At 43.4% G+C, this 27,809-nt stretch overlaps 2 protein-coding genes across 2 annotated transcripts; one reads left to right on the top strand and one right to left on the bottom strand.

The window, feature by feature from the left end:
• On the top strand, positions 1-22,723 carry igfbp3 (insulin-like growth factor binding protein 3). Its single transcript, XM_037114790.1, has 4 exons — positions 1-573; positions 4,556-4,800; positions 7,421-7,540; positions 18,499-22,723. The coding sequence occupies exons 1-4, from the start codon at positions 210-212 to the stop codon at positions 18,622-18,624; spliced, it is 855 nt and encodes a 284-aa protein (XP_036970685.1). The 5' UTR covers positions 1-209; the 3' UTR covers positions 18,625-22,723.
• On the bottom strand, positions 22,256-25,030 carry igfbp1a (insulin-like growth factor binding protein 1a). Its single transcript, XM_037114789.1, has 4 exons — positions 24,492-25,030; positions 24,175-24,344; positions 23,747-23,875; positions 22,256-23,426 (listed from the first exon to the last, which is right to left on the bottom strand). The coding sequence occupies exons 1-4, from the start codon at positions 24,871-24,873 to the stop codon at positions 23,316-23,318; spliced, it is 792 nt and encodes a 263-aa protein (XP_036970684.1). The 5' UTR covers positions 24,874-25,030; the 3' UTR covers positions 22,256-23,315.
• Between the last annotated feature and the right edge of the window lie 2,779 nt (positions 25,031-27,809).

Genomic DNA, 27,809 nt, shown 5'->3' with positions numbered 1-27,809 from the left:
CCTCATATCGGGGCTCTCCGTTTACATTATTCATACAGAGGAGGGAGTGACTTGTTGGCTCTTTTTTTTCCGCCTGTATAAAACGAGAAGTTCGCGTAAAAGAAAATACAGATGGAGAAGGCTAGCCGGCTCGCTGTGTCACAGAGAGTCCCCTTAAGCCTACGTGACAACTCACATACTGTCCCTTTGTGACCAGCATAATCAGCAGAATGCCCGGTCTCTGTGTGCTTTGTCTCGCCGCGGCACTGGCCGCGTTCGTCCGGCTCGCCGGCACGGTGGGGCCGGTGGTCCGATGCGAGCCTTGCGACGCCGGGGCGCTCCTGCTGTGCAAGCCGCTGCCGAAGGACTGCGCGGAGCGGGTGAGGGAGCCCGGCTGCGGCTGCTGCATGTCGTGCGCCCTCGGCGAGGGACAGGCGTGTGGAGTGTACACGGCGCGCTGCGGCTCCGGCTTGACCTGCCAGCACCAGCCGAGGGAGAGCCGGCCACTGCAAGCTCTGTTGGAGGGACGGGGAGTGTGCTCCAGCGCCGCGTCCAAAAAACTCAACAGCATTCTCATACCGGCGCAAAAACAAGGTAAAGCGCTGCTTTAATGTGTGCTTGTAGGGAAATAGTTTTTTTTTTTTTTCCCCTGTGTGTTGTAATGTGTTGGCTGTGACAGGCGCTCTCTCTCACCTCGGGAGGTGTTGCTCTGTGCTGACCTGGTCTGGGGAGTTCCCCTGCTCGTGGAAACACCGATCAAGTGCCTTGTATTGATAGTGGGTGAGATAAAGCTGCTTATGATGGATCTACTGGAGATGTGAGGCGCAAAGAAACGTGCGCAAAATCTATTCTTTGTGCTGTTCTGCAGCCTGCCACAGCGTAGAACACCAGCCCGCAGGGTTTTAGAGGGGAGGCTTTGACATTGCACAGGGATGTGTTCCCGTGGGTTAAACAAAACCCCATAGACTCCTGCAAGTGTGAGTGGATAACACCAGCTATGGGCTGGAGGTTTACGCAGCGATGAATCGTCGCTTTCCCACCAGGCGGCCACTTTAGCCACCTCCAGCCTTGGATCACCATGCGTAAAATTCACAGATTCAATCTAAGAAATTAGGAGATTGTCTTTTGTGGTTTGGAGATGGTTGATTTTAAGAAAATAACGTCTCTCCTGTTGCTCTGTTACTTTATTTTTTAACAAACACTCATGCACAAGCACACACACACACACACACACACACACACACACACACACACACACACACACACACACACACACAGCCTGGCTCCCTCAAACCAATAGTTAAGGAATGCCACATACATACTGTAAGTATACAGTATTTAACTGAGGCTGAGCGCAGACCATGTCCTTGTCTTCTCTAATGTCCTTATTTTCCTTCAAGTAAAGCGCTTGGATTTTTGTACACAGCATGAAAATATGTGCTTACTTTCCTGGTCCAGGATGTGGGCCAACACATCTTGACTGTGTGGCAAGGGGGGGGGGGGGATTTCTCTGAATTCCCTTTAAGCAACAAGCACACACTCTCTATCAGTCAATATCAATGAGCCCAAGCTGCATAATTCCTCTTTACATGCCACCATTTCAGCTCATATTGAGAGCTCTTGGTGTTGTGTGTCTGAATGATGGCACGTTGCTCACACTGGCAAAACGGCACACATGCCACCTCCGTGTGAATACACACTGTTGTGTGTTTAGGCACTGCTGACGTCAGGCCTCCAGGAGCCTCTGTGTGTGTGTTTTCTTCTTCCTGGTTATTTGCTTTGGCCATAGTAATGCGTGGTGTGCAGTCACTCAGCAGTCACATTGTCATACACACACACACTGCAGACACACACATGCTTATGCGTCCACACACACTCTAAGACCATCGTCAACTTGCCCAAACTGTTCCAGTCGTCTTACGTTTTCACTTCCTGTCTTTCTCCCTCTCTCCTTCTACCTCTCCTCCTTCCTTTATTTCTCTTTATGACTTTGCAGCCTCTGATTTGAGACTAAATTAAAATTATTTCCCACCTGGAAGCAGATAAGTGCCTCTTCTGAGGCTTGTAAGGCAGAGAACAATACATAACAGGAGTGAGACTGTATCAGTGTTTACTTCATTATAGTGTCTCCACTCCTGGAGATGGGGAAAAAAGGTGGGAAATGATCCCAAGCTCCCCTGCTGGTCAGAGTGTGTAAGTGCAGCCCAGTGGTTTCCACCACCATCAGTCCCCAGCTCCAGAGCAGCCTCTCCTCCCAGACATTAACAAGCTCTCCTCACCACAGTTTGTACTATTTACCCCTGTGCCATTATACAAACAAATTGCGTAATGTGTTTATCTAAAACGCCCCAGACTTCCTACGAAGGTTATATAAAAGTTTATATTGACAATTAAAATTAACGCTTGCAGGAATCTTAAAAAAGGGCTCAATATTCTTGTCCTTGTATGGACATTTACAGACGCTCAGAAAAACCACGTGGAGGTTGATTCAGGTTAAAGAGCATCTGCTGCTTTCTGGCTTGTTCCAGTTGATGCTGTTGTTGACATCCATGTTGTTATTCCGAGTTCTGGAGAGCCTGGGAGACTGCGGAGCCCCACCACGTCACTAATTGATCAGGTGGTCAGGGAGAAAGGGTGGGCTGCCAGCCTGCCTGCCCACATGAGCTACACCCCAACATGCCCGTCTGCCACCCTCACCGCAGCTCTCCAACACAAAATCTGCTTCGAGTTAACGGTTTAAAACTGTGTTTGGGTGTGTGTGAGCTGCTGCATGTGTGTTCCCATCATCCCTCTGCCTCGTCGGGACGTCTCCAAGCTCAGTTAGTTAGTGGTGGCGTGGTCGACCGGGTGGCACATGGTGGCTAGTTTGGTCCTCTCCTATATTAGGGAGGAGTGTTTGGAGCCCCCACCCCTCTTCCTCTCCGTCAGATGGTCACCACTCTGCCTTTAACGATTTGACAGGAATCTTTGCCAGCACCAAGGGCTATTAATATGTCTGCTCCCTCATCTCCCACTTGGCCTCTTACTGCCCTAACCTCCTCTTCTTTTAGCCCCAATCCCCTGTTCCCCACCCTGCATATATAAACACATACACAACATTTTCTGCCTCACAGCGTCCTTAAAAAGTCTTGTTTACACTCAGTTCCTCTCTGTGGCTCTATCTCTTGGTCGGCATGCTGTGGAAATTTGTGGATATGAAATCGTCATGTTTCTGTTTATTACTTGGCTCCATCACTGGCTCCAAACAGCCCACAAGGCAATGAGCTAACTTTATTTTGTTCCTTTCAAACAGGCCTCTCTTAGACAGTCAAGAATCCTCTGTTGGATTAAGAGAAGCAGGCTTTCATGAGCTCATCCTGTATTACAATGTTTTGTCACAACTGAAGACTAAAACAACATTATGACACTTCCATTAGCTTCCAATTTGTAGTGTCTATAGGAAGTTAAGGGAAAATATTTTGATATTTAGGAGTTGATTCCCATTTTTGCACCACATGGATTAAATAAAAGTTGCATAATATGATATTGTACGCTAATAAAATCTTGCCTTAAGGCTTATTATACCTAATTTTAAGATAAGAAATGTGAATAGTTTTTTCTATCCATGAGAAGTCCCAGGGACAGACATCATCTGGTACAAGGGCAATTACACAGATTTTTTTTGCATCAAATCACAACATAAGGAGAGTTGTGACTTAAAAATGACTGTACTGACACTTGTCAAACTTGGATTAGATCAACAAGTGGACTCCAGCTGCTGTTTTACACACAGTTTCAGAGTTGGAAAACCCGTTTTCTCTTTATGAAAATAGAGAAAGGGTCATTTGCGAGCTTTTTCAGCATTCACATCACATAAGAGGGACATCAGGAGAGACTTTTTTTGAGTGAACATGAAGCTTAATTGCCATGTGTACAAAGACAATGAGAACATCTTTGGCGGGTGATGAGGTAATATTTGGGGAGGTGATGAAGCCTTGTATAGAATAGGAAAACCCTCAGTGGAGTCTAGTTACTGGTGGTGGTGATGAAGGAAGAAGGTCCTGGAGATCTGTCGACCAGGGAGTTGATTCTGGTGAGGAGGACTTACCCACTGGATGAAGAGCCAGAAATGAATGGGTGGAGGAGGGTCGCATGAATACCCGAAATGACAGCTGACAGCAGAGAGGAGATCGGTAGTGTTCATGGCAGAATGTGGTTGGTTGAATAGAGAGGAGGTGAATGTCAGGTGAATGGAGGGAACAGGGAGAGAGGTGAATGAAATGATAGTCTTCCTGATTGAATTCATGCTGAGCTTCATTAAGTACAGTTCATCTGTCTCTGGAGTCTATTTAGTCCACATTTGATGAGCGTGGTTTTGTGTCTCAATTGTGAAAAAGGTGCAAAATAAAGGTTTTAGAAGTCTGTAAGTATGTTTCATGCACTATAAGACACTTATATCACAAAAAACTACAAAAAACAAAAATTAAGCCACCGACTTCTATAATTTATCCTCCCCATTATCCTCTGAATAGGAAACTACAACTTGGATAGCAACTGAAACATCTGAGAATTGATGACTTACCCTGTTTCCGTACAGATACAAATCAAGTAGAAGAAGGCTGTGCCAACGTGACCACGACAATGACGGTGGTGCCCAGCGTTGCGACCGTGAAGGGCGGGCACAGTCGTGGCTCAATGGACACCAGGCCTCCACTGCACAATAAACTGATCCAGAAAGATCAGAACAGGAAGACTCAGAGTTACAAGGTAGAGTCCGTGTCAGGAGGAGCCAATATGGACATTCACAACTTCTCCCTGGAGAACAAGAGGGAGACTGAGTATGTAAGTCACACCCAGAGGCAATGACATTTATGTTGAAAATATTATTGTGGTGCTACTTGGAGGAAAATCAGTGAGGGCTGAGGTTCATAAAGACAGATGTTGACCATGACCCCACTATGACTGCAAACTAAAATTATCTTCAAGCTAACTCTGAACAGTACATCAAAAAGTAAAATTTACTTTAAGTGTTGTCAATTGTTCCTATCAAATGAAATAAATGAGCTGCTTTTCTACTAAACATGTTGTCTACATATTTTTAAAAGTTGTGAGCCAAATATATCCAAGCAGAACGGAGTTTGTCACTGAGTGGCTGCAAAATGTTAGCTTGCTAGGTTGGGCTTACTTAAGCTAACTAGTTTGTCTTCAGGTTGCTATGTATTTTGTTTAGAATGATAAAAATTAGCCTATCAAAAACTGAAATATTGAACATCACATGAATCTCACAAGCTACTAATGATCAGAAATTTAGCCAAATTTAGATGTGAGACCAAATGTGTGTGAAAACTGCAAGTTAACCTCGTGAGCTTGTCTGCTTAATTCTGTTAGTTCGGGTTTGTTTCACAAAGTTCTGACCTTTCAAAGGCTTTCACGACTGTTAGCTGTTCAGAGGGACTTACCTCATGCTACCTTGTGCTTTTGTGCCTTGTCGGAATAGTTTGACAGCGACAGCTGCTTTTATTTGAAATGGGCTTTCAAACAATTATTAGAATCAGTCACTAAACTGTCATTATGAACCACTGCTATGGAAGTTAATATATATATATATATATATATATATATATATATATATATATATATATATATATATATATATATATATATATATATATATATATATATCCCAGACACCTACTTAAAGGTAACGTGTTGTGTTTAATTTGAAATACCCTTGGACACATTCAGCACCTTATCTGGTACCCATATGAACATGGTCAGTATCCTTGTATTCTCTATAATACTACATCTCTTTTCCCTCATTACCACCAGCCTCTGTCAATAGGCATCATCATCAGACCTCAATCTGCAGCTTTTAATTTTTTTTTTTTTTTTTCTGGTTTAAGTGCTAATTAAAGAGAAGTGGCAGTCTTTCAGGGAAGAGAGAGACAGGAATTGGGGATGCTATTGTTGATGAGGCTTATCTCTGAGGTCACCAGGACAAATCAGTCTGAATTGTTTTAATTGTATTTTTACCAGAGACACCACCTACTGATAAGCACCCAAATACAGTGGGAGATCTCATCAGTCAAATGATCCAGTTTGTTTGAATGGAACCCTACAAACTACTAGTTCTCTATTAGCACATGGATGTATGCAGCTGGCAGGAAAGCATATCACTGTCAACCTAGGTGGTAGGTGGTATGTATGAGCAGCCTCATGCATGAAAACCACAAGACACAAACAGTATGGGGAATCTCTCATTAAAATGTTGATCTACAGAGCAGATTGTGGCCAAACACTCCATAGGGTTCCTTTAAGTAACCCACTGTTGTTTAAACAAAATCATTTTTGGTTATGTGCCATCACACATTTTGTAAGGAAAGGTACCATTTTTTCCAGAAAGCTGTCATCTAATTTTGGTCTGAATGTCTTCATCCTGGACCTAACACAGGGATCATCACTGCAGCTCGATGTTTGATAGAACAAATGTTTTTTTTTCTGCAGGATAAACATTTAAATCGTAGTCACAATCTCCAAGTTTCCAAAACTAACAAACTGAGTTTTGGAAACTTTTGAATACAAGGATAATATGAATGTGATGTTGCATCAAATTACCATCCTCTGAGTATCTCTGTAGAGCAGCGGTGTCAAACTGATCCAGTAAAGGGCCGCTGTGGCTGCAGGTTTTCATTCCAACCAAGCAAGAACACACCTGATCCAAATCAGGTGTGTTCTTACTTGGTTGGCTGATTGGTTGGCTGATCCAAATCAGATGTGTTCTTGCTTGGTTGGAATGAAAACCTGCAGCCACAGCGGCCCTTTACTGGATCAGTTTGACACATGTGCTGTAGAGCTTCATCCCCTAAAGGAACAGTCCACCCAAAAATGAGGATTCAGCCAATACCTCTTCACCCTCATGTTGATCGAGGATCTGGCTAAGTTTCATAGTCCACAAAACATTTCTGGAGCTTCACAGTAGAACAGTTTTGCATCATTCCTAAACAACCAAAGGAGCTGGGGACTCCCATAACTTATAGTAACTTAACTTATAGTAACTTACATTTACATTAGTCCTTTTGGAGTATGCTGCAACACTGTTTTGCTGTGAAACTCCAGAAATGTTTTGTGTATTCAAAACTTCACCTGACTCTCTATCAGCATAGTGTCGACAAGATAAAGATTGAATTTCTATTTTTGGCTGAATCTTTCCTTCTAAATGATGTTGATAAATCAAGCAGATATGATCATACAGTGTGGGGAAAGTGTTTTTCTAACTTCAAAACTGCTTTATGGGAAGGCTAATGGGACAATGGAGGTTCGGGAGGTTAACTTTTATAGACTTTGATGTTCACCATAAATGCATGTAATTGCATGAACACTCCAAATGTGCTTGATGTCTGTGACTGTGTAAGGATGAGTGTGTAATATCGGTGTTGTTGGGGTGTGTTTGCCGTGTTGCTAGGGGCCATGTCGGCGGGAGATGGAGAGCATCCTGAGCAGTCTTAAAATCAGCAACGTGCTCAACCCGAGAGGCTTCCGCATACCTAACTGTGACAGAAAGGGATTCTACAAGAAAAAACAGGTGAATGGCTCTCCCTGCTGTTCCATCTCTCTTTTTCTTCAACACACACCTGCAGACATGCTAATAGACTCACCGCATGCCTGAACACTTCCGAAGAATCCTCACAGACTCATCCCACCCACCCACACATGCACAGTCCCCCTTTTTTGTGCAGCGCGGGTTGCCTTGACAGCCACATCAACACTATATTATCAGAATGGCTAATAACCATGTATTACTCCAGTAAATGCACTGCAGCCGTCTGACTCATGCCTCACAGGAAATGAAGTCGGTCAGGTGTGTTTGTGGGTGTGTGGTGTGGGAGAGTGTGGGGGGTAGGGATGTAAGAATGTGGTCTGGGAGTGTGTGTGGCACGGTAGATGCGGCGGCAGGGGAGTGTATGTATGGCGCTTGTTTGATGGCGGTAGTTTGGTGAGGGTGTGTAGGTGTGGGGTGCTGTTGGTGAGGTAAAAAAAACAAACAGGCCGTCACTGGTTTAGTTTTTCTTGTCCGTGGTACAGCAGACTCGGGCCACCCATGGCCTGCTCATTTGAAAGACGGAAAAGCGGAAATTCGTTGGAGAGGTTCGGTCAGTGATGTTCTGCCTTGAAGCGGGGAGGGGCGAGACCGGAAAGGTGGTGGATGGATAGGAGGGGTGGTGAGGCACTGCTGAGACATACAGCTTGTCGAATAAACACCACCATCCAATTTCCTGAGGCTGGGTGTCTTATCAGAGGGATTCCACGGAGCTCGAGCCCATTCTGAGAAACGGATGAGTCACCGAAAAAAAAACCCACTAGCACCGTGAGTCAGAGACCAGCTCAAGCCACACACACAAACACACACACACATAAAATAAAAATCAAACTCTAATATACTTACCTCACTCTTTCCCCAAACCCCAAGTGTGGTTGCATTGTTGCTTTTATTAAAATCAGACTCCTCTTCCGCCTTTTCCTGGATTTCATCAAGAAATATCAACCAGGAAAGTTCTGGTCTAAGGGTGTGTGTGTGTGTGTGTGTGTGTGTGTGTGTGTCTGTGTGTGTGTGTGTGCTCAGCCCTTGTCACCCTCCTCCCTCGGTTGGGTGCAGGGTGTTGTGTTAAATCCATCCTATGGGACGCGCCTTCACAGTGTGTTGCAGAGATTTATGACCGGAAACACAGCGAAGAGGAGACTGTGTGAACCGTCTAGGGTGACAATACTGTAAAGGGGGGGTGGGGGTGCTGCACGGAGGGGAAAGCGCATAACCACACATGAGCTTAAGCTGTCTCAGGATCTAAAAGTGACACATCTTTTAATATCAGATGGTCGGGAATGGTTGAAAGGGGGCTGGGAGATGCTGGTGGTTTCCTCTTTCATATGGACCTTATCCATCAAATAGTACTGGGAATTAACATGGCTTTTCAGCCACATAGTTCCAGGAAGGAAGGATCAACAGGAACTTGAAATATTATAACCAAATATAAACGAGTGCTTTTTGATCATTCATGTTTGAATCTAACGAACCATGGGTTGATTAGGCAAGTTAGACTGATAATGGATCAGATAACCATTGATAACAACAACATTTTTTTCTCACACAAACAATATAGAGTCATTGAATGACACGTTCAGGAGTAGAAGAGGAGAGCTCTCTCTGTAGTTTCTGAGGAACCGGGAAAGATCAGGCAACCAGGTTAAACAGTTTGGGGCTGGTTCGTTCTTTGTTTTCTCCTCTCTGTTAGAAGACAGTGTGATGTTTCATGGGGTAAGGGTTGTTATAATGCTAGAAAGGCAAGACACTGATTATCAAATACTGCTGATCTGCTGAGTACTTTCTGTGTTTATTTTCTGTCCTCGTTTTCAGGCTATAATCAGGAATTCAGCTACATTATTCACAATGGTGGTACAGCCACCTTGTACTTTCAAAATAATTCTCAGAACCAGAACTGTTCCAAACTGGTTCCAATCCATCAGAACTGAGTGCCTCAGAGGTTATCAATTCCTTTTTTTGATGCCTGTGTGTTTTTCTCATTGTTGCAGTAGCAAAACATGAATTAAACTGTTCTACACTGCAAGAAGAAGGAATCATTGCAGAGAGGAAGAGACAGTCCAAAGTGTTACTAAAAAAAGATGGCAACAGTGCTAGTTGTAATGCATGCGGCACATCTGTTACAGTAATTATAACAAAATCAATTCCCATTCATAGTGAATACAGTACAGAAGTTAAATAGACCAGTGTGTACTGTGGACTCCCTCACCACCACAGAGCTTGAGCTCTGAAGCAAGGATATCTGGGGAGGGTGGACACAGGTTAATCTGGTTGAAATGCAGAAAAAAAAGAGTTGAGTTGAGTTCCTAGAAAAGATTCCGAGTTCCAGTTAAAATCAGCTGTGGTGAGATTAAATTTATTTTGGTTTTCATGGATTCCTATCATGATAGATAGCGAAGTGACCATACGAACATCTGAAACCAATCCCAAAGCATATTTTCTCCCTCACTATCCATATCACATACTCTGCATATTGCAATCTGTAATTTTTCAGCCAAAATATCACAAATTTGAAATATAACACGGACACTGCAGTCATTTGTAGGGCTACACTCATTCGTCAATTGTGACTCTTGGCTTGGCAGACTCAGCCGTCATGGAGAACGATGAGAAGCAATACTTTCTCACCTCCACACACCTGATCAAAAACGCTTTGTGAAGAAGTGTTGACTGTTGGTCTTGAAAAGTTACACTAAATATGTGACATTTGTTCACTCTGAATTATGTCACCATTGGAATAAGGGCTACACAAAATATTGTTTGAATCGTGTTTAATATGCAGATTATTTTTGTCTATAAAATGTCAACAATTTAAAGAAAAAAAAAGAGAAAAAAGGAGCACAACAAAACACAGGAGGCGAACAGAGCAAAAGACACCAAAAACAAAAACCAAGAACACACAAAATGAAACTGAAACAACAGGACCATGACACACAGAGCCCAAAGTGCTTCTACAAATCACTTCTTTTGCCCAACAAACAGTTCAGAATTCACAAACTCTTAATTCTGTGTAAGAAAAGCCGCAAATCCTCACATTCAAGAATTTGATACCCTGGAACCAGGAAATGACTTCACTGGTAATTAGAATTGCTGGCAACAGATTTTTATTGATCCATCATTCTATACTAGTCGCTGCAGCTCTTCTGTAGCAATCTCCAACCTGACTCATCCCAGTGCCACCCCTGATCTCTGTGAAAGACAAAAGTGCCAGCATCACTTTTTACTTCGCCATTTTTAAAACTACAGCGGGTACATTTTGACACCAGCAAGTTTGATTTTGGGTAGAATACTGTTTTAAAGATCAGCTACCTGTGTTCAGTGTATGTGTGTTAGTGGTAATCTGAGACTGCCTCGGTGCTACGGGAGAAGTTTGAGCAGTGTTAGGGCTACCTCGGCTACAGAGAAACCTATTTTTAGCAGCAGTTATATGAATTGGCCCAGTATCCCAGTTCAGGCCATGCATGCCCAACACTGACCCACTCATTACACCCCACAAAGTCTCACACTCTCTCTCACTCTAACTTCTCCTCTCTCTCAGACTAGCTCTCTCTTATTCATCATTTCACCGAGCCATCATTACCCGCATTGTGCCCTGCCTACAGTCCTCCACCCGTCTTTTGTTCTCCCTGCCCGCTCCATCATTCTGTCCATCCTGCCCTTCCGCCCACCTGGCTTTTCCTTCCTTGTTTGGCCAGGAATCACCCCGCAGACGGTTTCTGAATGGGACGACAGTGTCTGCTTCTCTCTGTGTACTCTTTCAGAGTTTAGAGTGTGTGTCGAGAGGAAGAGGAGGAGGAGGAAGAGGCAGTGGGTTAAGGATGTGAGCCAGGTGCCTGCATACCCTTATCCCTCCTCCCTAGCTGGGTCCTTACAGTGCCAGGGCCCATAAGGGCTGACTTATTGAGCGTGACTCAGAAGGATCTGTGGAAACGTACACACCAACCACAATGGCTTTATAATAACTGGCCAACCTCCGTGGACCCAGACAGCTATTTTCACTCTGTCTCTCTCCCTCATTCTTTTCCCTCCCTGGATTTCTAATCCACCTCGCCTTCCCTCCCACTGGGGGATATAGACATTTCTTCGCCATGACTGTTGCATAACATGTAGAGGCGAGTCACATATGTCATTTTCTCTGCCAGTATGGTACCTGTTAGTCAGTGCTGATAACAAATCTATACTTCTGTACTTATGATTATTATCTAAAAAAAAACCCTTTTATTACCAAGCAACAGTGTTTAATGTCTTAACACAAGCGACTGTGCAAGGACGTAACACATAAAAGTTATGATTGGGATCTGGAAATATTCAAGAATAAGTTACCAGGAAGTCGATAAGGCATGGTAAGGTATTATACCCTGTCATCATATGTGTATGGCTTAAAGAAATAATCATTACCTCCACCAAGGTGGTTATGTTTTTAGTCTGTTTGTTGTTTGGTTGGTTGGTTTGTCAATGGATAACAATGCATTTGCTGTTGATGAAATAATCAGGTGTATTTAGGGGGATGGTAACTATCTAGTCTGATGCAGATAAAGGGAAGTGTTGGGCCTACCATTAAAGATACAAGCACAGGGATGCCCATTAGTTCAGTTGCTAGAGCGGGTGTCCTAGGTACAGTGGCCAAAAAAATACTTATTTATTTATTTGACAACTTACACACAAGTTACCAGTTACTATGCAGATGGTATGCTTCACCAGAGCCAAGTAACACATTTTAAATATATCTTTTATTTTATCAGCAATCAGATTTTAAAAAAATTGATAGTCTGAAAAAAGCTGAACATTATAATTGGTTGAGTTTAAAGCAAACAGTATCTACAATCATTCAAATATATGTGCATTTTTATTTTACCTGTAATATTTATACCTGAGTACATTTATTGCTAGATATTTACTTTGAATTATTATGTGCATTTAGTATCTATCAAGTACTGTTCGTATGCATGGAATTCACTTTTACCAAAGTAATATTTTAACACAATGTCTTTCCTTTTACTTAAATATGACTTTTGGGTACTTCTTACGACACCGGCTGACTGCATGAAACAAATGTTAAGAGCTGTATCACACTAACCATCAGTAGAAAGATATTCAGTTTTAAAAAACGCAAAAAAGCGTGAAATAAATAATGAATAAATAAATTAGGTGGTAATCACTGATTGTCTGCTGATCAACTTAATCAACTAAAAATGTGCTGTTTAAATTGTCCTCTTCTTCCCCGCTTGTCTTTCGATCTCTCTTTCACCACATCCATTCATTACTTCTATTGATTATTTAGGATCCTACTTAAAGTCTGTGTTGCACCATTCTTCTTAACCAAAGGAATGATTCTGCAGTTGAATTCATTGGACTCTCATGAGCTATTTTTTTTTTTTTTTAAAAAGTAATATCCTGCAGCTACTCCCAATGCACTTGCAAACACACACACAGATGCACCCTCTTTTACACAAATGCATTTATGTGTGCTCACATACACACACACACATTGCAACACACACTTGTGTTTATCCTGTGGCCAGACTGGGCTCTTTTTAATGTCCGTGAAGCCCAGCGGCGCTGCTATTAGCCATAAAGAGCGACATCACAAGAGCACGCATTCATACGCACAACACATGCGCATGCACACCCCATAAAGGTAGCATTATGAATGTGCGAGGTGGATGAAATGTGCTTTTTTAGTGAAGGCCATGTGGACCACGCAGGACCAGTGTCAAGGCTGAGAAAATGGGGCACAAGGTCCGAGCTGACCTCTGAGCTGAGGTTCAGACTCGGTTGTTCGGGCGGCCATAATGGAATACAACTACAAAAACTATATCCTGAGTATCAGCTACTCTCCTCACTGTGCTTTTCATGGGTGACACCAGCTAAAGACCACTTGAAGATATAGCAGAGCCTGACACAGAAATTCAAAAGACATGCCTGTAGTAAATACGAAACAGAGTCGCCAGAGAGACTTCACATGTTGTTTCGATATCACCCACACTGTATATCATGGTTACAATTATTGAAAAATAACTGATTAAGCAGCTCTTTATTAAAATATATTTTTTAAAGGCTTTTATCTGTTTGAGAAAAATTGCCAAAATATCCACTGCTGTGTTATGGTTGTAATATTGATTTGCATTTTTTTTACGCTCTTAAAATTGGCTGGGTGCTGCTTCCTCACACTTAAATTCTCACCAAAATGTGTGGTATCTATCATAGTTAGCTGCTTACATTTGCTATTCGTGATTACCTCTGCTAACACGGGTCACGAACAGGACTTGAGACTAACAGCATCCCATCATCACAGGAGTGATAGTTAGTGTGTTTAGGATAAACGGAGATCTTCCTCTGAATACTCTGAAACAAAAATATTTTTTGAATGTGTGTAAGGTATGTATAACTAGCAAACTACAAACTGAACCAAGCACTGACTACAATGGTTGCCATCTACTCATGCTGTTACCATAGTTACCATAGTCACTATCACTGCGTGCCCTGCCAAAAATATGATGCATCAATATGACACATCCTATTTTTTTCCATGATAGTGCTTCTTTGTGAACAACAAATTCATGTTGAAGTCAAGGGGAGCTAGTAAGCTGTTGGCGGATGGTGGGCGGCAGTGTTCTACAGCTAACAGCTAACATAGCTAACGGGCCTTAAACACACTGAGTTTCTATTACGAGGAACATGACGCATTAAACAGTGAATGGCAGTTTAATGTAAACAACGCAAAACATTTACAGTAAATAAATTGACTGAAGTACTGCAACTGAGTACAGTTTTGAGGTAAAAGTACTTGAATGCTAATAATAAGTAAACAAACAAAATGGATGGATTATAATAACTTTGGCACGTTTGTTTACATTCACCATAATATGCTGAGGTATGGCTTAACACACACATTCTGTCTACGAACTACTATTGTTAGCTGTTTAGTGTATTATCTCGAGAGTAGACTGCTACTTTCTGGCCACGAATGGACACTGGATATTTTGTCATTTTTTAGCGAAACAGTTTGGAACAAAGTGAATTAAAAAAAAGTGTCTTCTATAAAGTTGGAATCTATTGTAGCTGTCATGAAATATAGCAATGTACAATGTTGTCAAAGCCATGATTCAAGCCAACAGGTGGTGACTGTTTCTTGATTTTTTTTAGTGGAGTATTCCTTAAAACTTCCAGGATTAGGAAACTAGTGAAAGAAAGAAAGAAACTAACTAACTAACTGACTAACTAACTATCTTATGCCAAAATTAATGTTTACAACAAAAATGAAACGCTGAAATTCTGTCTTAGCTGTAAGCTGACATCCAGTCTTCAGCCTGGATGTTTGGTTGTCTTCAACACGTGTGTGTGTGTGTGTGTGTGTGTGTGTGTGTGTGTGTGTGTGTGTGTTTGTGTGGAGATTGAAGCAGTAAAGAAAGGATCGCTTGAGATGACTGCTAATAGTTCACAGATGAAAGAGAGACTGAGCGGAAATTCAAAGGTAGCCAAGCAACAGGGGAATGCACACATGCACATTTTGCTCTTCCTCTCCCTTCCGCCTCTCCTTTGGCTTTTCAACTCTCCCATACACACACACACGCGCGCACACACACACACACACACACGGAGCAGGCACATCCAGGACTCCATCATCATTAACCAGAGGAACACAATGTTAAGCTCCCCTCCGCGGTCTCATCCACTGGGTCAGGGCTGAAATAGAAGCTGGCCGCAGACTCAGACCATGAGGAGCAAAGGAGGGAGGAGAGGAGAGTGAGAGACAGAGACAGACAGACAGACGGACAGACAGAAAATAAAGTGAGACAGAAGAGAAGGAAGACGAAGAGTGGAAGGTAGGAAGGAGAGGGGTTGAGTTCTCCAAAAAGAATCCCTCGATGATGTTAGTGTGTGAGAATGGGGCGTGTCGGGCTGTGTACTCGCCCCCAGACTGCTGCAGTAGTTGGTGGTATTTTAATGGGCCTCTGTCTCTATAAAGCTGCCTTTGATCATGCACTCAGGCTGCACGTGGATGTGACTACACCGGAAACAGACACCTGGTCACACTCTAAACTAAAGCCTGTCTCTCTGTCTGCCTTGCTGTCTGTCTGCCTACAGCGCAGACCATGAGTTAAGTTTTGGCCCTGCACTCCTGAGTGTCTGAGGCCTTGTCCACACCAGCCCGGTTAATTTTGCAACCAAGGTTTTGTTAGATAAAAAAAAAAAAGCATCCACAGGAGGGGTGTAATAAAAATAACTCTGTACACACGCAACCGTAAATCCACCACCAAGTGATGCAATATACGTGTAATACATATGCCACAGCAATAGGTGGCGATGTAACGTAAAACAGGAAGGTTGTTTTAACCAATCAAAATAGTTTAAAACCGGAACGGGAAAGCGCGGCAAATACCAGAACATAAAATCATTTCATAGAATCATTTGTCTGGACCGAGCTGGTTAACTAGGGTTAGTTCTAGATCGTTAACAACCTCTAACCACCTTCTAACTGTTCTCACTTTGTGTTTACATTGCTTGTGTTGTGTTTACAATTGTTTACACACATGCCTCAGGCAATATGAGTAAATTTGGGATATGCCACCTAGATGGAGTTGGAGATGAAGCTGTGGTCACAGATGAGCATAATTACATTCTCTTAGTATCTCCCAAGTTATTTTTATGACAAAATTAGCACACACATGTCTGTACTCTAAACACAGCTAAACCTGATAAAAATGAATTTATTTGTAATTGCAAGAGGATGAGTTTTCTCTTTTTTTTTTTTACTGGTTGTGTCTCGCTCAACGTCATGAGCACACTGGAAAATGGTAGAAAGCAGCATGGAGGCCATTCAAAATGTTACTTTTACTTAATATTTTTTACTTATATTTTACTTTCTTTCCTTTAAACTCAATCAATTGAAAAACATCCAAGAACTGCTTGATTTGCCCCTTAGCATCCTTTACTTGAAACGGCTAAGGGAATGGTAGTTGCTTCTGCATACTTACGTGTTTCCCGTAAAGACAGGAAACCGAGAACACGACCTCCGAGGTAACAGTCAATTTGATGAAGAGAACACAATACCAAAGTGGTTTATTTATCAGGTTTGAAACCTGGCAACCTGGGGCAATGTCAGCATGGGCCGCTTACCCAGCAACAAAGCCACTGATATCTGTCTACCAGGAAATTCCATAAATGACCTTGTTACTCCAGCTGGCCTCCATCGATGCTCTTGGAGGCCGTCTGTTGTCCCATTCTGAAAGTTTCTTAGCTGTTACTATAGCAACAGGTAAAGCTATCTGTTTGTGAAGACAGCAGAGGGAATCCCAGAAAACATTTCCCCCATAATCACCCAAATCTGTGATTAAAGTTTTGTTTTGTACAGTAATCACTGAGGTCCATAGCAACACACTCTTCTGGCCATGTTCTTCTTTTTATATGTCCACAACATGTTTAAACAAACTGTAACATGTCATGAAACAATACCTTTAAAATGGCTTTTTTTTGCACTATATGGGATATGGAGCTATATGTTTACACAGCTTAACATCACAGTTGAGGAGCATATAATACACTAGATCTGGATACATGAGGATGAGGATTTAGCTTTTCTGGTTGCCTGGATTTTGTTCATAATTAATCTTATGAGCGCACCTGACTCAGTTTTGTAAAACAGAGCAACCAGTCATCCTCTATTCTTTCTTCTCTCCTTTTTTCTCAATTATTGATTGTGAAAATAATGAACAAATTAATTAATCATTTTAAAAAATGCAGAACAACTGGTAAGTAACCAGTGTACCCTCAGAACATTTGTCTCACTTAAAATCCAGTGTACTTATTGGCAATATACAGTATACTGTCCACTACTTTCTCACTGCACTGCCAGTGAGACAGGCAGACAGGTGTGTCTCGGCCCTGGCTGGTCAGCTCTCCGCTCTGTCTGTTCCACATGTGTACCCCGAATGGAGCTCATAAAGTTGCCACTCTACAAAGCCCGGCCCCCTGTGGGACATCTGATATTACTGCACAAATGTGTGAGGGTCTGTATGTGTGTGTAAGCAGGTGGGGGTATGTATACATACAGTACATACAAGTCGTGTTTGTGTGCGCCTTCATGTTTGCTGATGTGTGTTTATGTGTGCACAAGCACGTGCGCTTGTGCGCGCGCAGGCCATAATCAGCTCCAGATGATTTTGAGCGTTCGCCAGCTTCCCAGAATAGCAGCGCTGGTTTCCTTGCAGCCCTCCAACTGGCCTTGGCAAATATTTTAGCAACTCCATGTTTACTCTTACACTCCTTCACTCTCACTCAATCAGTGCGTTCCTCATTCCTGCCTTTCTCTATTGAAAATAATCTGCCTTTTTACCCCCACTGGTCTGGAGCACATCAGCCCGATAAATAAACTCATAGACGAGGCAAACAGCAGCGGCGTGCTGCCTGCGCGAGGATGCCTGAGCGAGCCTGTCCCGCTCCAATCTCGACACATTCGTTATCGTCTTTCACAAGGCGAGCAGCTGCATCATCTGCAGTGTTTATCTCTGATTGTTTCTGCACATAAAAACCGAGAGACAGCTCCAGACAGCCGGGCATTCCTCTCCGTGATCAATGAGATGTTTGTCTTATTAGAGTTCTGCTGAGGCATGCTTGGCCTCCTGACAAGCATCCAAAATCAAAAAGCAAACGGAGAGAGGTGGAGTCGTATTATGATACACACATGCACGCTAAAGGTGGTGTTGATGAAGCCGTGTCAGGGTAATTCCTCTCCTTGGAAATGTTAATCTGTTTTCACAGTGTGTCTTATAGTGATAAGTCCTTCACTGCTCTGATGGAAGTCAGAGTTAACAGACTGATTTTTGGTGACGCCCGTCCTGTGCCACCTGTTCGATCCCTCTTGTTGAAGGCTGCGCGCGTTAATCTTCGCGACAAGCAGCATACTAATTCTTCTTCTCCTCCACTTCTTTTTCTTTTCTTTGCAGTGCCGTCCATCCAAAGGCAGGAGGCGGGGCTTCTGCTGGTGTGTGGACAAATACGGGCAGCCTCTGCCCGGCTTTGATGGCAGGGAGCGGGGCGAGACGCAGTGCTACAACCTGGAGAGCAAATGAGAAGACGGAGGGATGACGAGTGGACGAGGAGAAGAGAAGGGGGAGGGAGAAAGACAGAGAGAGAGAGAGAAAGAAAGAGAGCCTACTTTTCTCTTGCATGTAGTTTTATGTAAAAATTTGAAGGGGCTCTGGACGTTTTGATTTCAGGTCTCATTTCTGTTGGAGAGTTAGGGAGAGAACAAGGGGGGAGGGGTGAAGCTCAGCTTCTGCGACCAGCCAAGCCTCCTGTCCATCACAGCTATCTGTCCTGTGCTTAGGGAACCTCTATCCTTTCTTTAAAAAAAGAAAACATTTAAGCTAAAAGCTGAGAGAGGAGAAAGAGAGAATCCTACCATCTGCACTATTCTTTTAGAGAGAGAGGAAGGAGGGACTTTTCCACTCACTTTAAAGAGGACTTGTTTGTGGTTGTGACCCGACGCACCGCACTACCACCGTTTTCTGTCTTGTGTGTCTGTCTGTGAGTGTGTTACCGTGAGTCCGCGTGTGTGTCTTCATGTGTGAGCACCTGCATAGCGTCCGTGTGCACAGCTGCATGTCTGTAAAAGATGGCGTGCGAGTGTGCGTTCTCCCAAAAGTGTTTATGTAAATACTGTGTGTCTCTAAACTGAGCTTAGCGGTCCTCAGCCTCTCCTCCATTAAACAATACAAACATAAACGCTCTCTGGCTCAGGGTCCATTTTGAAGTGAAGGATTATGGCATAGCAGGGCTTTGACTTCTTATCCAGCACAGTCGTCGCCCAGGACCCCCCACGCTGCCTCTGGCTTGTCCCTTGTCCTGCTGTTGGGAAGGGAATGGAGCCAGTTACAGTGCCTTAAAAACAGACCTTTTCATGCCTCCCCTCCCCCCCTTCATCCTCCGTAGTCCTCGATTAATGGGACACGTCACTATCTACCATTTGGTTATCAGATACTCACCGCCCCTAGCCTTGAAACATGGCTCTGGAAAATTGTATCTTACACTTTGGTTGATGGCCACGGCTACTATAGATTTGACGCTGCAAAATCAGCATGAAAACATCCATAGAAACATCTAAAGGCATCGTCTTCAATGTTGATCCATGTACTGATCGTCTCACAAAATATTTTTAGGTGCATTCTCAGCTATGAGGTACTGAGTATTTGTAACATACTGAAAGAAATTAGTGGAGAAGTGGATGAAGGTGCAACATGTGCCGAATTACAATGGTTCCTAGCCTCTTGTAATAATCTTCCTGGTTCAAGTAGATCTAGTGTCCCGCAGGAAACTGCTCACATTCTCTGGCCAGTTGGATTCAGTGCAACCGCCGTAAATTAAAGTTGCCAGGAAAGAAAGAGTGAGTGACAAACTTTGCTGAGCCACTTTTTTGAGCTCACAGGAGGTGAAACTACTCGACAGACAGATGTTTCGGTTTCGTCTTGAGGTGCTCACACGCTGTCCTGCAGTCTTAGGGATCAGATTGGTTAGATTAGTGTGTCTTCTGTCTCTTTCCCACCACCGTCTGTACGGCGTCCCTGTCCCTCTAACCTGCTCTCCTGTGCACTCATGCGGCTACAGTGCTGAGGTCCTACATGTCTTTACCTCTTGTCTGAAGCGTCCTTGTCTGTGTGCCTGATCCCGTCCTTGTGTCCCCCCCACTAACCCGAGCTGTTATGCCCCACTCCAGACCAGCTCCACTCCGGTCCTCTTCCTGTCAGTGGTGCAAACCTGGTGTAGGCTTGTTTGAACGGGGCGAGCCCGGTGTGAACGGCCGCCCGCACGCTTCAAGCACAAGCACAAGCACTTAAAGCACTTTAGCTGCGCCGCTACTCGTCAATGCATGCAGTTAAAGACAATTGGTCCTTTCTGCATCTGCATACCTTTGCTTTGAGGTAATGTCAGATGAAACAGTGTGATACTGTAAGAAAACAATAATAACCCAGGGAGGGAAAAAAAAGAAAGAGAGAGAGAGAGAAAAAAAAACGAAGCTACACCAGGACTTCTGACAGCGAACCTAGCGAGCACCCCTCAGACATTTTCTGTTCAATGCAACTATTTTTTCTTTTTTGTTGTTGTTTTTGTTTCTTTGAAAAATGCTTGTATGATCGTATGCCAACAAATCTCCACAAGGTGGACACAGCACCAAATATGCATTCACATGAGTGGTAGGGGGTCTGAGGGAGGAGGCAGGGTCCTCCCCAACGAGCTTCCTGCCCGATGCTCTCCCACATCCTGTGTAAAGACTTGAAAAGTAGAGAGAGTGCCGACAAAGAATGCTTGCCCAGTAGCTCGGTAGCATGAAAATCGGCCGTACACTTCCTTTAATAGACATCAGCAACCTACAACCAGCCTGTTGGTGCTATATCCCATCTATTCAAAGACTTGATGTACGGGGAGGAACATACATAAATATGTTTAAGCTATTCCCTCCCTAATATTTGTAAGTGTGTCTTTTTATATATATATATATATTATTATTATTATTTTTATTTCCTGGCCAGCTATGTGTCTGACTAGACATCATGTACAGTACTTAAAAATGAAAATTATTTATCTAAGAAAGAACTATAAGCTGATCCAAACTAGGTTTTCTTATGAACAATTCAGTGACTCACCGATTGCACAGCAAAGTCTATATGATTAAGTGTATTTTGGGGAATATAATCACTAATGAATGTTTTATTTTTTAATGAACCTTTTCCTTCTGTTGCTCAGCAGTATCATTTGTAAGCTCCGTGCCCAGCAGGCGAGCTTCAGCCTCGGGGCTGAAATCTATGTCAGTCTGTCACTCAGGTCTCTGGTAATCTTAGTTCACTGCTCCTTTAGGCCGGTGAACCTCTCACCTCTCAGTAAGTCACTTCTCTCCATGCACACCCAGCCATCCCGCCTCAAGTCTGTTAGTGCAGAGCCAGGGTCACACTTCTGTAACGTCACTTTTTACTTTGTATTATTTTTTTTTCTCTCTGCTGGTCACGTTAAAGAATCTCTCTGTTCACGGGTAAATGTACTTTTGTTTTTCATTTCAAGCTTATCCTTTGATTCAAGCTTTTCATGATACTAAACTAGAAATCACACAGCTATTATTTTCTGAGAAAAGGAAATGACTTTGATTCGAAGTATAATTTGTATTTAATGTCTTTTTTTAAATAAAAAGTGAACACATTTTAAAATGCCGTCTCCGAGGTGTGTGTTTTCTCCTTGTGTTGTCAGCAGTAGCTAACAGAGCAAATTCACTTCTGCAATCAGGAAACAACATTTGCTCTTGTTGAAGTCCTTGAATGCAATCAGGCTCCCCTCAGTCTTGGAAAGTGTCAATAAGGATAAAGCAAAGGCTCAATTTGTAAAGAATAAAAATAAATCTGGTGGTGCCAGGCAGGCTGGCAGTGGGCATGAGAGGTTGAGGCGAATTCCTGTGCCCGACCAAGGCAAACAGAGAGCGGGTCAAAAGGCAGCGCAGAGCTGCAAGTCCCCACGATCCGTCTAAAGTTAGACAAGAACCTCCACTTTAGATCGCCGTGATAACACTGCACACAAACACACACCCAATATAGAAAAATGTGGTCTGGGAGTGCATCTACACACACGTTCATAATCCTGATGAAGCTGTTATGATTCTGATGTTATGATTCCAAAAAAACATACCAGCCTGAGGTTAAAGGCCAGGAAGCACATAGCTGAGGTTAATGTTTTTATTAAATATATCACCTTTTTTTCTTACGTTACATCTCAATTACAAAAGTGTACATACGCACAAGTGAGCAGTTAGTCACTTTGGAATAGACTCACACAAACAATAATTCTCTCTCCAACAGCAGCATGTGGATAGAGCGGGTTCACTGCGGGACTCGCTCCTTGTGGTCATGTGTTCTTGGTCAGAGAGAACAGCAACATGTAAAGTAAAGTAGCATTTACTTTTGACAGATACATTAACACAACGGACAACAGACACATAAATATTGGAGGTAGGTTAATGTAGAAATACCCGTCTGAGAGGCGGCGCAGGGAGATGCCGCCTGTCATGTTATCTGTAACCCCATGAAATCATGGGAAATGGTTTCTGAGACTGCTTAAGGATTCCAGACTGAGAGTTTTGCATTTACTGACAAGAGCTGATCATGTGTCACATCAGGAAAAAAAAAAAAAGACATTAACAAAAGAAAGAAGACATAACAATGGCAATAATGAAAATGAATCATAAAAACAACATTTAGAAAATACTTCTAAATGACATTTGGTCACTCAGTGCTTTTGTTCTTGCTTGGTTTGTCACAAAAACCAAACCTCTAGACAACTCCTTTAAGGGTAGAGCGAGCTCAACTCAGCAGTGGAGTTACTCAGGGATACAAGATACATATATACACTTTATACACCCATAAAAATAATAATATAACAATAATAAGGCAAAAAAAATATATAAATACTCATAAAATAATTACAAATAACAAATAAAAAGAAATAAAATGGAAATAAATAAGGCGGAAGAGTAGAAGTAAATGCATCAATATTAAAATCTTCTTTTCAGAAAAACAAAAATAGATTTTTTTTCTCTTTGGGACAGGTGGAGGGAGGGGTTCAGGGTGGTTGGGACCAGCAGCCCCACAATGACAGTGTACCTGAATTAAACACCACCATGGACAAGATCAATAAATAAACAGCTATCAAAAAGGAAAAAATCAGTGGCTTGTTTCTTCTTTTTTCTGTTCTTGTGAGAGATCTGCATCAGTGGTTGATCTCTTTAAGGGCACTCGGCATCCGCAGGCAAATCGGTGGATCCTAAAATCTTCTTGCCGTTCCAGGAGTTCACACACCAGCATCGACCCCTCTGTCCATCCAGAGAGGACTCGCACTGCGGAGACACATCAGCCTTTTACTGAGCGGCTTTCATTTTCATTCCTGGTGTGATGCACACATGTACGATCATGCAGCACTGACTGGGTGCCATCACGCTCAAACAAAAGCGTGCACGCGCGCACACACACACACACACACACACACACACACACACACACACACTCTGAGGTGCTGAACAAATCCCTGCCTGCAACCCTCACACTCACACACAATCACTCTGAAGCTGTGGTTGACATAATCTTGGCTCTCACAAACAACCTGGTGAGATTCTTTCACGCACAGACACACACTTACACGAAGCTTGAAGACACTAACCTGTTTTGGTTTGTAAAGTCCACGTTTGTCACAGTTGGGGAGGTAGAACCTGGTTAATTTGTCTCCTAATTTCTGCTGGGATTTGGCAATCTTGTCCAAGGCTCTCTGCAGCTCCACGTGACAGGGCCCCTGTAGAGGAGACGGGTGAGTTAAGGGTTAACACAGCCCTGCACAGAAATAATAATCCACACTGCTTTATTATCAGCACACACGTGGGCTGACATCAAACTGCATGTAAAACTTGTAATAACAAGCATCCCCATCCTCTCCTCCCTCTCCATCATCTACTTGAACGGCGCATGAGCTCCCCCTCGCGGTGCACCAGTCCTCCCCCCCCAAAAAAATCTCCACAAAAACTTTTAGTAACTGCACATAGAGGATTTCACTCCTCAATGGTAGTATACAGAGATACAGTGAGTGGCTCGTACCGTTTCGAGCAGCTTCTTGCGGATGGCGACGAGTTTGGCTTTCATGCTCTCCTGAGCGTCGGCAGCAGCCCGCGGGTCGTAGGGCTTACTGTGGCCGGGGAGGTAGTGGCTGGAGCCGGGGTCCGAGACGATGGCTGCGTTCTCCACCTCAGCCTCTGGCTCTCCCTGATCTGGAGGAGGAAATTGAGTGAATGTGAAGTTGGACTGACTGGATGTGACTGTAAGCGGCTCCAAAATGCATCAGTCAAGGGTTGCGGTGTTGCGTTCGAGAGGATTTTGCTGGATGTGGATGTAAAATGTCGAGGTTATAGGCCTACCTTGTGTTTGGGGCTCGGGGGTCGGCTCGGGCTCGGTGCTCTCCGTGCACACGGCTTGTCCGCGGGTGAGGGAGTGCAGCGGCCGGGGGTCGCCGGGTCTCGGGGTGCACCTCAGTCCAGAGCCGCACGGCGCCGTGTAGATCCCGCACAGCTCCCCAGCCGCCAGGGCGCAGGCGAGACAACATCCACAGCCGGGCTCCCGCAGCACCTCGGCGCAACCGGGCGCTACCACTGGACACTGGCTCAGCTTCTCCGGAGTACACGGGGCGCATCGGATCGGCTCTGGCCCCACCACCGGGGACCCCAGCGTCCCTGTGGCCAGCACGGAGCACACCGCTGCCACCACGACGTGCTGCAAATATAATCCACCCGTGGCCAACATAGTGAGCTGGATACCAAATATAGAATATAAAATGTAGAGCAAGGTAGAGAGGATGATGATGAGAGGTGAAAGCCGGTTCTTGCTCAGTTGTGTCTTTCGTTTGATTTTGGGAAAATGTCTAACTGTGCGTTGCGCGCAGCCGTATTTATAGCCGGGTCCTCTGAGAGTGTTTGACGCATCGGCGTTATGAATGATTTCTGAAAAGAAGGTGTGATGATACGGTGGGCTCTGATTGGCCCGCCCGTGTCCGGTCAGCCAGCTCATTTGAATACAACATCACGTCAATATTTATTTTGGAACAGGCAGCGCCGGCACGTATCGCCGCCGAGTGACTACACCAGTGTTTGATGTTGCAAACAAGGACCCCCCCGCCTTTTTCTCACCCCGGTGCGACTGAGCTACGTTACTTCGCCTGGTGCCACACTACAGTTACAAACACACAGGCGGAGAGTTTGATTCTGTCCGTTTTCAAACCTTCACCGAGGAGCTGGTTTGACAGGTGAAGCGTGTTTGTTTTCCAAACAAGCTCCTCTTCTCAAAAGCGACGCTCTGTTCACAAGAGTTTGACCATGAATTGTCAGCTACAAACTTCTTACACAACTTTGGGAGAAAAAACAAACAAACACACAAAAAAAACTAATAATGAGCGCAAATTACGCACGCCCACGCTGCGCAGGGACCTTGGGCCCGCTGAGGGCGAACCGGTGGCTGTACTGTGACACGAGGGAAGCGTGCGTGCACCGCAGATGGACAATCAGTCCAACTTTCAGAAATAGCTGCGCAAATGAGCAACACCGTTTTACGCCAGTGAGTCAGGAACTCGGGACTCACGGGGTACCGCTCTGTGTCCCTCTGGCGCGCATGGAGCGGCTTTGGGATCCGTCCAGGAGATGTCCAGTTGTAATTACCAATTTCCTGTGACAATAATAGACCAAAGCTTTGAATGGGGGCTGCGCTGACATGGCCGCAGACACGTCCCTTGCCTGGCCCCCCTCTCTTTCTCTAGGGGCATCAATGGTCCAAGTGGACAACATGCACGTCTTCACGGCTCTCTGCAGGATAGTTGACGTCCTGTCATGGCCATGTGAGAACGGATCTGAAAAGAAACTTTAAAAAAAACAAAAAACAAAAACGAGGCACTGCCCCTTTATTTTGTTGATCTATTTCCACACGAATTAATCAATTATCTCCTTATATCACTTTCTGAGGCAAAGGGACTCCACTGTGTGATGGCTCCACGCAATTGCTTGATAGGATTGCATCATCTGTCAACTGGTGTTAACGGTTGCTCTCACGTGATGCCCAGATTTGTATTCCTGAAAGCTCCGGGCTAAAGAAAGCTTTTAGTGTAATCTGAAGAGGCACCAGAGCGTTTTCTAGACCTACTGCCCTCCATGGCATGCTGATGGCTTCATCCCAGTGTTAGAGGGTGAATTCAGTCCAATTACACACCCACAGTGCAGGTTATTAACATTGCTGGAGAGTAATTAAGTACATTTACCCAATTGGAGTACTTATCTTGTGTATCCCCACTTTACACCACTTTGTCTGACAGCTAGTTACTATTGGTATCATTTTCACAAGAAATATTTGATTATTTTATTAAAGATGATCATTATAGATGTGACCCCTCGACAATATATAAAGTAGTTCAAATGAGCTCCAACTGAATTAAACAGCAACATTTTAATGTTCTCTGCACGTTAATGCATTAATAACAGAAGCCTAATAATAAAGTATATTCACTAATCTGATACTTTGAAGGACATCTACATAATGCGTACTTTATTTTTTCATAGTTTCAGTATATTTTGCTGAATATAAATACTTTATAAAAATAAATGAACATATTATTCTGAATCAGTGAATCATAATAACCATCATAAATAAGTGGTAAAATCCCTCTTAATAACCTTGATTTAATAGTAATAGATAGATAGATAGATAGATAGATAGATAGATAGATAGATAGATAGATAGATAGATAGATAGATAGATAGATAGATTGTTGATTTGGTAAACTGTTCTCCTTATATTAGCAAGTAAGATGAGTGTAGTGCAGTATAAAGACTTATATTTGCCCCTGACATGTAGTGATGTTGAGGCGTAAAGTAGCATGAGATTGATATTATTAAGTAAAAGTACCTGGATGTTCAAGTAAAGCACATGTACTTACTGTAGTTACATTCTAGAGGGTTGGTCTGCATTATGAGTACTTTTACTTCAGCAAATAACTAGTAATTATAGCCCTGAGGTAAGAGTATACGGAGCCATAAAATTTAATTGCCCAAGTTAGGTAAAAGTGCCATAAACTTACCCTTGAGACCAACACTTGTGTACATTTGCATACTGTTGTTAACATCTCTCTCTGAAAGGGGCTTGTCTGGGCACTTGTTATTACGTAAAAATGCTGATAGGCTACTGCTTCTGGTCGTCTAGACTCTTACTCTTGCAACAGAGTTTTCCAACACTGGGGTGTTACTGCTTTTAAGAAACTCATATCAGTTATTAGCTGCTCAGAAGGGCTAGTGTCAGGGTGGTGTCAGGTTCCAAAAATGTCTTTCTTTATAATTCTTTGCCACTTAGACTACAGATTATGTCTTTACCCTGTAGTATTAGAGATGCATGATGAAGTTAACATTATCACCAGTGCCAGCAGATAAAGGCTTTGAATTTAAATATCAGCTCGAATGGAACATTTCTGCTGATCTGGCAGGCCACTAAGGTAATGCTTTAATTACGTTTAAAAGCACAAGGCGATCTATGAACTTAGTTGTTTTCTTATCTTGTCTAGTGAATGTTTCCGGTTTACAAAGCATTATATGTCTGCATCTACCGGTGGGCCATCAGGTTAAGAGAAGACATAGTGTGTTAATTCCATTACTGGAAAGACTTGATGTGCTCTGCAATCATATTGTAAAAAAAACTTGTGCACA

This window comes from Acanthopagrus latus, chromosome 11 (genome assembly GCF_904848185.1).
Source record: "Acanthopagrus latus isolate v.2019 chromosome 11, fAcaLat1.1, whole genome shotgun sequence".
Lineage (NCBI taxonomy): Eukaryota > Metazoa > Chordata > Actinopteri > Spariformes > Sparidae > Acanthopagrus > Acanthopagrus latus.
This window is presented reverse-complemented; position numbering and strand designations above follow the sequence as displayed.